We start from the raw sequence: 12,805 nt of genomic DNA, 5'->3' as shown, positions 1-12,805 counted from the left end.
ACTTCTAAGTCCCAGTCTACAGCAGGTCTCTGAGAGGGCACACGGACTCATGGCTGTAGCCCATCATCCTTACAGGTACAGCCACCTCTGTCTCTAAGCAACCTAAGGCCAGGGCGCCTTCCTCATCACAGTCAGAACTGTACCCTGGGCCCACCCTCCTCTCCTCCTCTCCTCCTCTCCTCCTCTTATCTTCCTCTTATCCTCCTCTCTCCACAGCACTTCTTTCTTCTCCTTCACTTCTTCTTGCTGTATCTTCCTTTCCCAAGATCCTCTTCACCTTGCTTGCTGGAAGATGGAGGATCTTTGGCCCATTTATGGCCAGCCATATGGAGGGGAGGCAGACAGATAAGGGACTGTGGAGAGGAGAGTCCCAAGTGAGCAGGACTCTGGGGAGGGGAGGGTGGGCGGCCAGAGGGCTCGGGAGTAGAGAAAGGAGCAAGCCTCTCCCCAACTAAACAAGCCTGGCCCCCTGGAGTCACTGCCACACCTGGGCTGCTTAGAGAAGGCCTGGCCCTATGGATCACAGCATCTTGCAAGGAATGGGGCAGTCAGCCATCCACTGGGAACCCCAGAAGGCCTGGCTAGCCCTGGACTGAATCTCCTGCACCTTACCACACAGCCATCCCAGCCAGGCTCCTGGTCACCCCTACTCTGAGCAGCCAGAAAGAAGGCCTACCCCAGGAAGAATCAGAGAATAGAAGGACAGGGAAGCAGGGAGAAAGGGGATAGGGAAGGAAAAAGGAAAGAACTGAGGAGGGTGACAGACATCAGAGAGAGTGGGGAGACTCAAGAAATCGAGGGGGCAGAGGACCAGGAGAACCAACAAAGAAAAAATACAAGTAGTGAGGAGGCCTTCACAGGTTCCCACCCTTCTCTTTGAGGCCCCCTCCATTCACCTGCCCTAGGACCACCTGGGAACAATGAGGAGATTGGTAGAGAAAAGGGAGATGCAGGGACACCCTGAGGACATAAGCTCCCAGAGCAGAGAAGAGAGGCTGGGGACACAGTGGAGACCACAAGGTGAACAGCAGCAGAGCCTGGCAGCCGGCAGTAGGAGGAGAGAGAGGAGGAGGGGGCTGATGGGTGGGAGAGCAGAAGGGCAGGGTGGGCCTTGAAGACAGATGCTGCAAGAGCTGAGGGAGGTGACACTGAGCAAGGGAAGAAATCCGGGTCACCTTCAGATGTGAGGTAAATCAGCAAGGCCAGGAATAGTGACATTAGAGAGGGGTAGACAAAGACCTCGGAGTGAGACGTGGAAGCAGAGAAGAGACAGGCAGAGGGTGAGCGGAGGTCGAGCTGAGAGAAAGCAGAGACTCTTGGAAATGCAGGCCTGGCAGACTCCAAGTTGGGCAGAAACCTGGCACCAGGGAGAATCGGAGGCCAGGTCCAACTTTGAGACAGGGAACCAGGCAGAGGGAAAGGGAGGTCAGACAGAGACAGACGGAGATCCAAGGAGCCAGGCACAGGGAGGTGACCCGGTGTCCCTCACCTGTGGCAGGAGCCTCCGTCCCATGCCCTTGTGCTCCAGGACTTCCAGCACAATGAAGAGCTCTGTAGGAGGCAGATGAGGGAGGATGGAGCACAGGGATGGATGTGAGAGCCTGGGGCTAGGTGGGGACCTATCAGGAAGGAAGAGGAGGGCAAATGGACCAGAAAGGGGGGCAGAGCCCTGGAATCAACTTAACCTCTTCCCCCTTCCTCCTTCCATTGGAGACAGTGGGCGTTGTCAGCCTACCCTTCACCCGTCACCTCTACTGAGTCTGGCCTGCTCAGGACACAGGGTTCCCTGAGGACAAAGCCTAGTCTTTGTCAGCTGGACCTGACCCAGCCTGACCTGGTGTTCTTAGTCCCTTATCACATCCCCAGGGCAGTGGGAACCAGGCAGTGACACATTGGGCTAACCCCCCAGCTTGCACACTGGGGCCTCAAGTGACCTAGAGCTGGGAACAGGTGGCCTGCGTCCCTTGGAGGTAACATTTTGGTGTATGTACCTGCAGGAGACGTGGATGTGGAGTTGACTTAGGTCACTCCCAAGGACACTAGGTATAGGGTATAAGTCCTATGGAGATGGGTGTGTATCCCTGAGTCTAATAATGGGAGCAGTGGAGGGTCCTAGGGAGTTGTGGATCTCGCAGGAGAAACCAAATATTCAATGGACACCTCTCCTACCCGGAGAAACTGACCCTTGTCTGTCCTACCCACCTCCACACTCTAGAGCTATATTGAGAGGTGACAGTGGATGGAGTGGGAGGGGGGAGCTGGGAGAGTGTTCCTGCGTGTGAGGGTGTGGGGGAAAGCCAGAGCAGGGGTGTCTGGCTTTGTTTCCTGAACACAATGTCCACTTAATCATAACAGGCACGGCCTGCTGAAGACCTGACACCTACTGCCTCTGAGAAGGGACATCACTGGAGGACAGGGTGGGGGCCCTTGAGGGCCTGGGATTTGGGATGCCCACAAAGAAGGGCATTGTGAGTATGAGCCCCAGGACAGTTGGGAGGGGACACCAGAATTCTCCCTGGGGAGAGGAGGACAGACTACAGAGCCCCCCCCAGCCCCCCACCACCGCCACCCCCACCCCCTGGAATGTAGAGCCTGGGGCCCAGCTGGTGTAAATCCCTGGGCCTGCCAGGCGCCCCAGCCAGCCTCAGCAGCACCTGCACCCTCTGGCAGCCCAGAAAGGCGGAAGGGAGCAGCCCCCCACCCCCACCCCTCCTCCCTCAGGCTCTGGGATTAATGCCTCCTGTCTCTCCCCACCCCCTCCCGGCCCCACACCAGGACCAGAGGGTGGCAGTGGAGGGTAAAATGTGAATGTGGGTGTGCAAATGTGTGTGTTGGTGTGCACAACAGCAAGTAGGAAAATCTGCGATCATAAGCGTGTAAAATGTGAAAAATCTGCATGTGTGTGGCTAAGAATGCACATGGGTGTGTGGTGGTCAAGTCAATGTGTGAGGGTACTGGACTGTAGATCTGAGTGCAAATCTGCTATGGTGGCGTGGGAAAATTCCTTCTTCTTTGAGAGGATAGCTGGTGGCCACCATATCAGAAGCATCAGGGGAGGGGCTGGGCAGCTTCAGATGTGTCCCCAAAGCAGTACAGCCTCAAGTCTCCAGGAGGACACCTGCCTGGAGACTTGAGGAACAGAAGGAAACCAGGTACTGCATTTGTGCAGAGAAAGAGCAGCACAGACGTTTGTTTCCTGTTAAAAGGAAACTGAGTCGTGGAGCTGGGCAGCAGATTCCTTTTCTTGGGCATCATGGCTCCAGCTCCCAGCCCCTGGCACTGTGGGACTGTAGGTCAGAGAGGGTGGGGAGATGCTCCTAGCCCAGGGCTGTGTGAGGACAGGCCAGGGTGGAAATGGGTAGGAGGGAGGGGAGCCCATGTCTGGGGGGCAGGGGACAAGCATCTGGCCTGCAGGAGAAGGTGACTCTTGCCCAGTGTGCTCAACTCACTCTTCAGGTTAAAAATAACCAAGGTAAGGGCCTGGTGGGCAGGGGCGGTTGTGTGAGAAAGTCCTGTCTTCCTACTATCTGCCCATCAGTTCTTTGGAGGGAAGGAATGTGCCCAAGGACTAAAAAAAGGCCCTGGAGCCTGAGGGGCTAGGGCGACAGACCTTTCATGGGCAAATCTAGAGGCCCTGCTGTCCTCCTGTCACCTTCAGAGCCAAGGGATCAAGAGAGGAGGAGCTGGAAGGCGAGAGAGGTGGGAGGGAGGGTCCCTCCGGAAGGACTCCAAATTTAGGCAAGGGGTGGGGGCAGCGGGATATAAAGGAGATGGATCCCGAGGACAGACAGACCTACTCCTCTGAACCAGGTAAGAGGCTCTTTGGGGGCCTTCGTGGTCAACCCTCAGAGCTCCCCCCCCCCGAGGGACTCTGCCTCCTTGGGGAGTGGGGTGCAGGTTGGTCAGAGGCCCAAGGGTTCTGCTAGAACTGCCTCACTCCAACCCCTGGGAGTTCCCACGGACTGAGGGGAGGTTCCAAGGGAAAAGCCCAAAACCTCTTTTCCCCTCTGACCTGCATTTCTTTCCCTGCTTCTGTTATCTACTTTCCATATTCTCCATGCTCTGTCTTCATCCTGATCCCTCCTTGGATGGCTTTTATTTTGTCCTTCCTCTTTGTCAATACTTGTCACTATGGTCCTTCTTTGTCTGTCCCCTTTGTCTTTTCTTCCTGTCTGTGTGTTCTCATCTCCTTATCTCTCTTTGTTTCCAAGTCTGATTCATCCTCCACCCCTGGCACTTTCACTAACACTGTGTCCTTCTTTCCTGCCTCGCTGCCTCTTCTATCTCCCTAACTCCCCTCTTTGGCTCTTTGGGTCGAGCCTCCTGGCTCACTTCCTCCTGTTGACCTGCCTCCATTATTTTTCACTCTCTTTGTCTGGTCTTCCCTCTGCCTGGCTGTGCCTCTGTGGCTCCACACATGGTTCAGAGTCTTCAGGATTCTCTGTGAAGAGATAACCAGGTGAGAGCCTCCCAATTATCTCTTGGGAGCCAGGTTGCTGGACCAGGGCCCCCGTCCTTTCTCCAAGCAGCTCAGCACCTCCCCTTAGCAAACTCCTTAGAGATTCTCCTCCAGCATGATGTCACAGGGCAAGGGACCCAGGCGAGGATCTTCTCAGCGGTGGGGAAGAGCAATAGGACCCAGGCGATAAGGAAGTGTGGCAGGGAGTGAGGGTGTGGAGGGCAGTGCCACTCACTGAGGCTTGGGTCTTCTGGTCTCAGGCACAAAGGAGCACCAAAATGACTGATGCCCAGATGGCTGATTTTGGGGCAGCAGCCCAGTACCTCCGCAAATCAGAGAAGGAGCGTCTGGAGGCCCAGACCCGGCCGTTCGATATCCGCACTGAGTGCTTTGTGCCCGACGACAAGGAGGAGTTTGTGAAGGCCAAGATCCTGTCCCGGGAAGGGGGCAAGGTCATTGCTGAGACAGAAAATGGCAAGGTGTGTGGGGCAGAGCACCAGGGAAAGGGAGAGAAGGTTTGGTAGGGGGTGTATAAAGAGTGGGGCCCCTTGCAATGGGAGCTGAGGGGCTCTGTACCAGCAAGGGTGTAGGACACGCCCCCCCCCCGCCCCAGGGAGCCCAACATTTGAGTGAGAACTCTGACCTTTCTCAGATGGACCTGAGCAGATGTAACAGGGCACCATCCCAGGGATGCACATCCTTTGCCAGAGAGGATGCTGGGGCGGGAATGGGGGGACCTCTACTGGTTTTGGCCTCAGAGGGGTCCTGTAGATAAAGAAGACACAGACACAGCATCAAGTAAAGCTCCCTCTTGAATGTGTATCCCTCCCCTCTGTGCCTCAGTTTCCTCCACGGACCAACTCCCCCAAACCACAACCTCACCCAAACCAAGAGCAAAGTCTTAGGCCCAGAGGAACACAAAAAGTGGGAACTCTTTTTTTTTAATGTTTATTGATAGATCGATATAATTTATTGTCAAATTGGCTAACATACAGTGTGTACGGTGTGCTCTTGGTTTTGGGAGTAGATTCCCGTGGTTCATCAAAGAAGCAGGAACTCTTGAGCTGAACGCTCAGTCCCAGAGCTGGGGACTAGCACTCAGATGTCCACAGTCCCTGCTTCCTCAGGCCAGCCATGAGAATCGCCACTGGTCACCAGCAGCAGCTCAGAACCATTTGCCTTGAGACATGGTGACTGAATGTTGTGTCCCAACAAGGTGTGCTATGACAGCCCACAGCCTGCTGGGAGCTTTGACTCTGATCCCAGCCTTGCCACTGGCTATCCACCCTGCCAGTAAACCATTTAATTATTCTATTCACAGCTTCCTCCACTGTAAAAAAAAAAAAAAAAAAAAAAAAAAAAAAGAAAACAATGCTAGAATGCCTACCTGCGGGATCTAATGACATTAGGGCATGCAAACTGGTGCCAATCAAACCACACTGATAGTGACCAATGCAGAGCAGGAAGGTGTAGGAAAGGTGGATGAGATGTTTTCCAGCAGGGCAAATTTGACCCTGAGCAACTGACACCCTCAAGCACTGCCCCCAGGAGTCAGGTAAGGTGTGTGCACAGACAGGAGAGCTGCCAGCCCCGCCAAGTTTGCCCCTAGACGGTTGGAGCAGGGATGGAAAAGTGCTGCTCAAGGGCACAAGCTCTGGGGTCCTGGCAAGACACAGGGACTCTAGGACAGTACCTAGGATGGGAGGGAGAGTGAGCCGTAAGTTATGTGGGGAAAGAGTTGTGGGGGAGCTATGGGCACTGGTCAGAGAAGAGCTGGGAGATCGAGGCCAGGTTGTGGCCCATGTCCTGGGAAGAGGTAAGTGGGCGAGGCTGGCGAGTACACAATAGCAAGGGTTCTGGTAGGAGTGTGGTCATCCCTGTCCATGCACCTTCCCCAGACGGTGACCGTGAAGGAGGACCAGGTGTTGCAGCAGAACCCACCCAAGTTTGACAAGATCGAGGACATGGCCATGCTGACCTTCCTGCACGAGCCCGCTGTGCTCTTCAATCTCAAGGAGCGCTATGCAGCCTGGATGATCTACGTGAGTATACATGACAGGATGCCAGCCTTGGATAGAGGCCAAAGGAGGCCAGGGCAACTCTCTCAAGGATAGGGGTCAGAACTCGCCCATGGGGCCCAGCTCCCCTTTGCCCCCTTCCTACCCCTGGTAGCTGCAGGAAGAGAGGAGCCAGCTGGGATAAGCAAGAGACTCCCCTGCCTGTCACCATCTGCCCCAGGCTTACCACTTTAGCCCCTCATGTCTGCCCTCTCTCCTACTCCAGACCTACTCTGGCCTCTTCTGTGTCACCGTCAATCCCTACAAGTGGCTGCCTGTGTACAATGCGGAGGTGGTGGCTGCCTACCGGGGCAAGAAGAGGAGTGAGGCGCCACCCCACATCTTCTCCATCTCTGACAATGCCTACCAGTACATGCTGACAGGTGAGTCTAGCAGCCCTGACCTGTGCCCCCTCAGCCCTGTACCCCATGGACCTGACTCTGTTGCCTCTCTTCTTTCCTCTTCCAGATAGGGAGAACCAGTCCATCCTCATCACGTGAGCAAACGCCATCTACCCACACAGGGACTTGGGGAGGATCCAGGCTGATTCCTGGGGGTACAGAGGGGAGGAAAGTTTCAAGGTTGTGACTGTCAGGAGTGTGGGGAGCTGGGTTTTCAGAGGGGTGCCGGAGTGACCTACAATGATATGCAAACTCTGCAAGACCCCAGTGGAGGAGGTTAGATGGCCGGGATTCTGAGGGAGGAGGGTGCAGTGTTGAACTCTGAATGGAGCACAGAGGGGATCTTGGGTTCTGATGGGTCCCTGTTGCCTCCAGTGGAGAATCCGGTGCAGGGAAGACTGTGAACACAAAACGTGTCATCCAGTACTTTGCCAGCATTGCGGCCATAGGTGACCGTGGCAAGAAGGACAATGCCAATGCCAACAAGGTATGGAGTGGGCCACAGGCTCAGCAGAGGGGGCCTGTGGGCAGGCTGACCCAGGGGACCCCCAGCCTTGCCCTGGGGAACAGTGGGGACAGCACCACTAAGCCCAATGCTCAAGACCTTCCTGGCAGGAGACACACACTCTGATGTCCAAATATGGCCCTTTGGAGCCACAGGCCCACCTCCATTTCCTGGGACCAAAGCAGTCTCCTGCCCTCTCCACTGCTGGAGGTGGACGGAAGATAAACCCTTGAGGTTTTGCTGCTTTTGCAGGGCACCCTGGAAGACCAAATCATCCAGGCCAACCCCGCCCTGGAGGCCTTTGGCAACGCCAAGACAGTTCGGAATGACAACTCCTCCCGCTTCGTGAGTGCCCTTGATGACTGCCAACTGGCCGCATCTGGCCTTGACAGGAAAAGGGGGGCACTGTTTTCCTAACAGTCACTACACCCAATTGATCATCCTGTGTTTGGCTTTAGGTTACCAGCAAGTGTGTGTGTGTGTGTGTGTGTGTGTGTGTGTGTGTACACACACACACACACACACACACCCCAAACCCTCCCCACTCAGTCTGCCTCCCTGAGCTCTGAGAACTCAAGAAAAGAGACCCAGAGTCACCATGGCTGTTTCATAGCCAAGTAATGGAGCTGATTTTTGTCACATTCTAGATTTTCCTAATGACTGTTTACAAAGCTCTTCCATATGGGAAGGGGGAAGAGAGCATAGGTGCTGGAGCTGATTTCCGAGTTTTCCACCTACCCAGAAAGTCTCCATGCCTAAGTCCCAGCTCCCTTATCTAAACTCCCTACCTCTAAACAGAGGTAGTGGGGCACCTGGGTGGCTCAGTCAGTTGAGTATACGACTTTGGCTCAGATCATGATCTCAAGGTTCATGAGTTTGAGCCCCACATTGGACTCTCTGCTGTGAGCACAGAGCCCACTTGGGATCCTCTGTTCCCCCTCTTTTGCCCCTCCCCCATCTCTCTCAAAAATAAATATTTTTTAAAAAAGAAACAAAGGTAGTAATATTTACCTTCATTCCCATGTTGTTGTTTCCGCTCAGAGATATTTGGTAATAGGGGACTAGGCATCCTTTTCTCTGTTTTCCTGATAGTAAATTGGGACACCAACTAAGTCATTAACATTTCCAGAACTATTCAGGGCTTTTTGGGTTGTGTTGAGGTCCAAGATCTCCATTCTGTCCCTTCTGGTCAGTTCCCTCACTGTTTGTCCCATCCGCCCCCAGGGGAAATTCATCAGGATCCACTTTGGAGCCACTGGAAAGTTGGCTTCTGCAGACATAGAGACCTGTGAGTATGACAGGGAGCCCTGCCCACCTCTCTGTGTCCTCTATCTCTGCCTTCTTTCCCAGCTAGCTGGGCGACCCTATCTTAACATTCCTGCTGCATCTCCTTGCCTCTTCCCCTGCTTTCTCCATTTTGTTATAAGAGCCTTTCTTCCCTAATCTCCATCATTTTGTTGGATTGACTCTCTGTTCTTACCTGCCTTCCCCCCGTCTCCGCACTTCAGATCTCCTGGAGAAGTCTCGGGTTATCTTCCAGCTGAAGGCTGAGAGAAACTACCACATCTTCTACCAGATCCTGTCCAACAAGAAGCCAGAGTTGCTGGGTGAGCCCACCTGATGCCTCAATGCCCACATGGCCCTCCCCATACAGGGCAGGTACCCTCCTTCTCCTCACTTGCTCCTGCTCACCTCCCTCCTCCTTTGGTCTGCTCAGTGGCTTTCTCTTCCTCCCCCATCTCAGACCTGCCTGAGTCTCCTCTTGCTTCCTTTCCTACTTTTTCTTTGCCATATTTCTTCTCCTCCTCCTGGTCGGTTTCTTCCTTCTCCTCTTTGTGCCTGCCCTACTCCCAGGTATCATTCTCCCACTGTCCTCCCTCCCTGGGTCTCCTGTCTACCTTTACATGTCTTTTTGATTCTCTGCATGGTCCTTGCTGACTCTCCTCCTCTCTCCCTGCTCCCGGTCCTCTCCTCTATTATCCCTGCCCCACCCCCATGGTGTCCCTCTCCCAACCCCTCTCTGTCTGTCTCTATCCTCTTCCATCCCCTTGTCCCCTGCCCTGCTCCTTGCCTGGACAGATATGCTGCTGGTCACCAACAACCCCTACGACTACGCCTTCGTGTCTCAGGGAGAGGTGTCCGTGGCCTCCATCGATGACTCCGAGGAGCTCGTGGCCACGGATGTGAGTAAGGAGGCAGCGTGAAAGCTCCTGAGGGCTCCTGTACCACCCAATCCAACCACGCTCTTTGCCTCTCTTGCTCTTTCCCAGAGTGCCTTTGATGTGTTGGGCTTCACTCCTGAGGAGAAAGCCGGTGTCTACAAGCTTACAGGTGCCATCATGCACTACGGGAACATGAAGTTCAAGCAGAAGCAGCGGGAGGAGCAGGCCGAGCCAGATGGCACTGAAGGTGGGGCAGGGAAGGCAGATGCTGTAAAGGCCTGAGGTGCTGGGCATTTACTTGTCATGAGGAGACAGTCCACTGGGAGCAGGGTCTCCCAAGCTGCATCCAAAAGTGGTATCTTTCAAAAATTCTTCAAGAGCTGACAACCTAATTTATTAAGACTATTAGGACCATAAAATAGAGAAAGTTAGAGGAAACCAGAAGTACGAGAAGTACATGGTTAGAGGGCAGCACCTTTTCCCAGAAGGAGGCTCTGCCCTCACCCTCACCCCATCCACCCCTACCAACAGGCTTTCTCCTTGTTAGAGCCTAGCCAGAGGCCACCCACTCTCCCCAGACAGGCCTGCTCCCTAGGGACCCTGAAGCTTGTAGGGTAGATGGATGGGGTGAGAGCCAGGGAGGGGCGGGGGCATGGGGGAGGTGGGCAGACAGGGAGGTCCCCCACAATCTTGCCAACTCTTCAATCCCAACTATGAGTTGGGGATGCTTCCTCCTGGGCCCAAGACTCACCCAAGCTCAGGAAAGTGGACTCTGAGCTCTGTGCATCCTGATCATTAATGCGGTATGTATGCAAAGGGTTCCCAATCCTTGGGTGAGCCCTGTTCGGACTCTGTGCCATGTCCTGTTTGGGAAGCAAAGGCCAGGGGTCAAAATATAGCTTGACATCAACATGTCATACATTTCACTGGACCTCAGTTTCCTCCTTAGTGAAATGGAACAACAGTCCCTCCTAGCTCACTCCGGGACTACAGTAACATTTCATGGAGAAGGAGATAAGAGGTGTATAGGGCTAGACAAATGCCTAAGAACGTTCCTCTTAGCCTATCTTCAAGGACCACTTATCTGTGTCTATCCATATCAAAATGCCAAGCCTGGGTTTCATGACAGCATGTTACAAGCTACCATAAAACTCTTGAAATTAAATCAAATAAATTTCCTCTAAACAGAGATTGTATGTTGGGGGGGATGTAACACGTTGTTAGAAACCTTGATTTCCCAGCTGGTCAAGATGGTCAACACATGGATTGGGGCACCTGGGTGGCTCAGTTGGTTAGGCATCTGACTTTGGCTCAGATCATGATCTCATGGTTTGTGAGTTTGAGTCTTGCATCGGGTGAGCTCCAGCTCAAGGTACTTCATGTTCCATGCTGACAGTGCAGAGCCTTCGTGGGATTCTCTCTCTCCTCCCTCCCCTCTCTCTGCCCCTCTCAGGATTCTCTCTCTCTCCCTCTCTCTCTGCCTCTCGCTCACTCACACCCCCTCTCAAAAATACATACATACATACATGTTAAAAACAAAACAAAGCAAAAACAAAAACAAACCCAAAAAACCCCACATGGATTAAGAGTAGAATGGGCCCAATCCTGGGATGGAAGAAAGGATGCAGGGAGCAGCACATGTCTCTTCTGTCAACCACAGTGTCTGCCCTGGAGACATGAAGGGACAGTGAGGGCAAGGATGAGCTCACAGCTGTGCTGGTGAAGGGCCTCGCCCAGGGACACCCAGTAGATGCAAAGACAGAGGCAAGAGGAATTGCTGGGTGGTGGGAAGTTCTGGACAGATGGAGAGGCCTGGGATGGGTGCCCCTGGCAAGACTTGTGCCCTTCCAGGCCTGGATTTGCAATTCTTTAGTGACAGGGGTCAGACTCAATGCTTCAGAAAAGCTCTGGGGCAGGGAAAGGAGGTCTGTGGAAAGTGCTTGCTTAGTTATTTCCTTCCCCACCAGATGCCGACAAGTCTGCCTACCTCATGGGGCTGAACTCAGCTGACCTGCTCAAGGGGCTGTGCCACCCTCGGGTGAAAGTGGGCAATGAGTACGTCACCAAGGGGCAGAGCGTCCAGCAGGTGTACTATTCCATTGGGGCGCTGGCCAAGGCAGTGTACGAGAAGATGTTCAACTGGATGGTGACACGGATCAATGCCACCCTGGAGACCAAGCAGCCACGCCAATACTTCATAGGGGTCCTGGACATCGCCGGCTTCGAGATCTTCGATGTGAGTTGGGGGAGCCTGGGTGTGGGGGAACAGTAACTCACTCATTCGCACCTGTGACCATCATGGCCAGGAGTGGGAAAGGCGGTGGGGCTCAGCGGTGATAAACACATCATCCTGTCTTCCAGTGGGGGCTCCCTCTCCCTGGCCTGACAGAGGAGGGGTCCGGCCACACTCCTAACTGGGCTGGGGCACAGGCCTGGGCTGACCCCACTGTCCTCTCAGACCTCTGCCTGCCTGACCCGCTCCACCCCTGCCCCCCGCAGTTCAACAGCTTTGAGCAGCTGTGCATCAACTTCACCAACGAGAAGCTGCAGCAGTTCTTCAACCACCACATGTTCGTGCTGGAGCAGGAGGAGTACAAGAAGGAAGGCATCGAGTGGGAGTTCATCGACTTTGGCATGGACCTGCAGGCCTGCATCGACCTCATCGAGAAGGTGCTGCCTCCATCTTGCCACCTGTGTGTGTCACCTTCCCCTGTCATCCCAGACAGAGTGGCAGTACTGTCCCTTCTACAACCAGGATACTGGAGTCCCCAGAATCCCAAGCCTCTCTCAGACCCAGCTTCTACCCACTGTAAAGTCATGGGCATACAGAGGATGAGCCCTTTTCTTCTCTCCCCAGGACCTAAGAACTTGTCCTGCATGGTGGTCACCTCCCAGAGTCCTAAGAAGGAGATTTAGTGAGGAGAGGACTCTTGGTCCTTCTGACTTCCATGAGAAGCATCATTCATGGAAAGATCCTAGGCTGAAACTGGAGACATTTGGTTTTCCCTCCTCTTCCTGATAGCAGAGAATAAGCCTGTTTCAGCCCCTCTTGTCTATAGACTCAGAAGAGACAAGGATGTGAGGTGTGAGGCTCCCAGTGCTGGCTTGTTCTCAGTGTGCCTTTGCACTTTGTTGATACAGACCAGAGCTTGGAATAACTACCCTCACCCAGCCAGCCATTGCCCTTCAGAAAATGCGAGCTTACCAGAAGCTTTGGGTGG

General features: G+C 54.1%; 1 protein-coding gene across 1 annotated transcript in view; it reads left to right on the top strand.

Annotated features, from left to right (window-relative positions):
* The first annotated feature begins 4,627 nt into the window (after positions 1-4,627).
* MYH6 (myosin heavy chain 6) overlaps positions 4,628-12,805 on the top strand; it is a 25,693-nt gene continuing 17,515 nt past the window's right edge. Inside the window, exons 1-12 of the mRNA XM_042989418.1 lie at positions 4,628-4,938; positions 6,358-6,501; positions 6,743-6,899; positions 6,985-7,012; positions 7,293-7,404; positions 7,675-7,767; positions 8,647-8,710; positions 8,931-9,029; positions 9,502-9,605; positions 9,693-9,831; positions 11,552-11,820; positions 12,084-12,254. Coding sequence (XP_042845352.1) covers positions 4,738-4,938; positions 6,358-6,501; positions 6,743-6,899; positions 6,985-7,012; positions 7,293-7,404; positions 7,675-7,767; positions 8,647-8,710; positions 8,931-9,029; positions 9,502-9,605; positions 9,693-9,831; positions 11,552-11,820; positions 12,084-12,254 — 1,581 coding nt within the window. The 5' untranslated portion in view covers positions 4,628-4,737. The remainder of the gene's footprint in view (positions 4,939-6,357; positions 6,502-6,742; positions 6,900-6,984; positions 7,013-7,292; positions 7,405-7,674; positions 7,768-8,646; positions 8,711-8,930; positions 9,030-9,501; positions 9,606-9,692; positions 9,832-11,551; positions 11,821-12,083; positions 12,255-12,805) is intronic.

The sequence above is a fragment of the Panthera tigris genome, chromosome B3, assembly GCF_018350195.1.
Source record: "Panthera tigris isolate Pti1 chromosome B3, P.tigris_Pti1_mat1.1, whole genome shotgun sequence".
NCBI lineage: Eukaryota > Metazoa > Chordata > Mammalia > Carnivora > Felidae > Panthera > Panthera tigris.
This window is presented reverse-complemented; position numbering and strand designations above follow the sequence as displayed.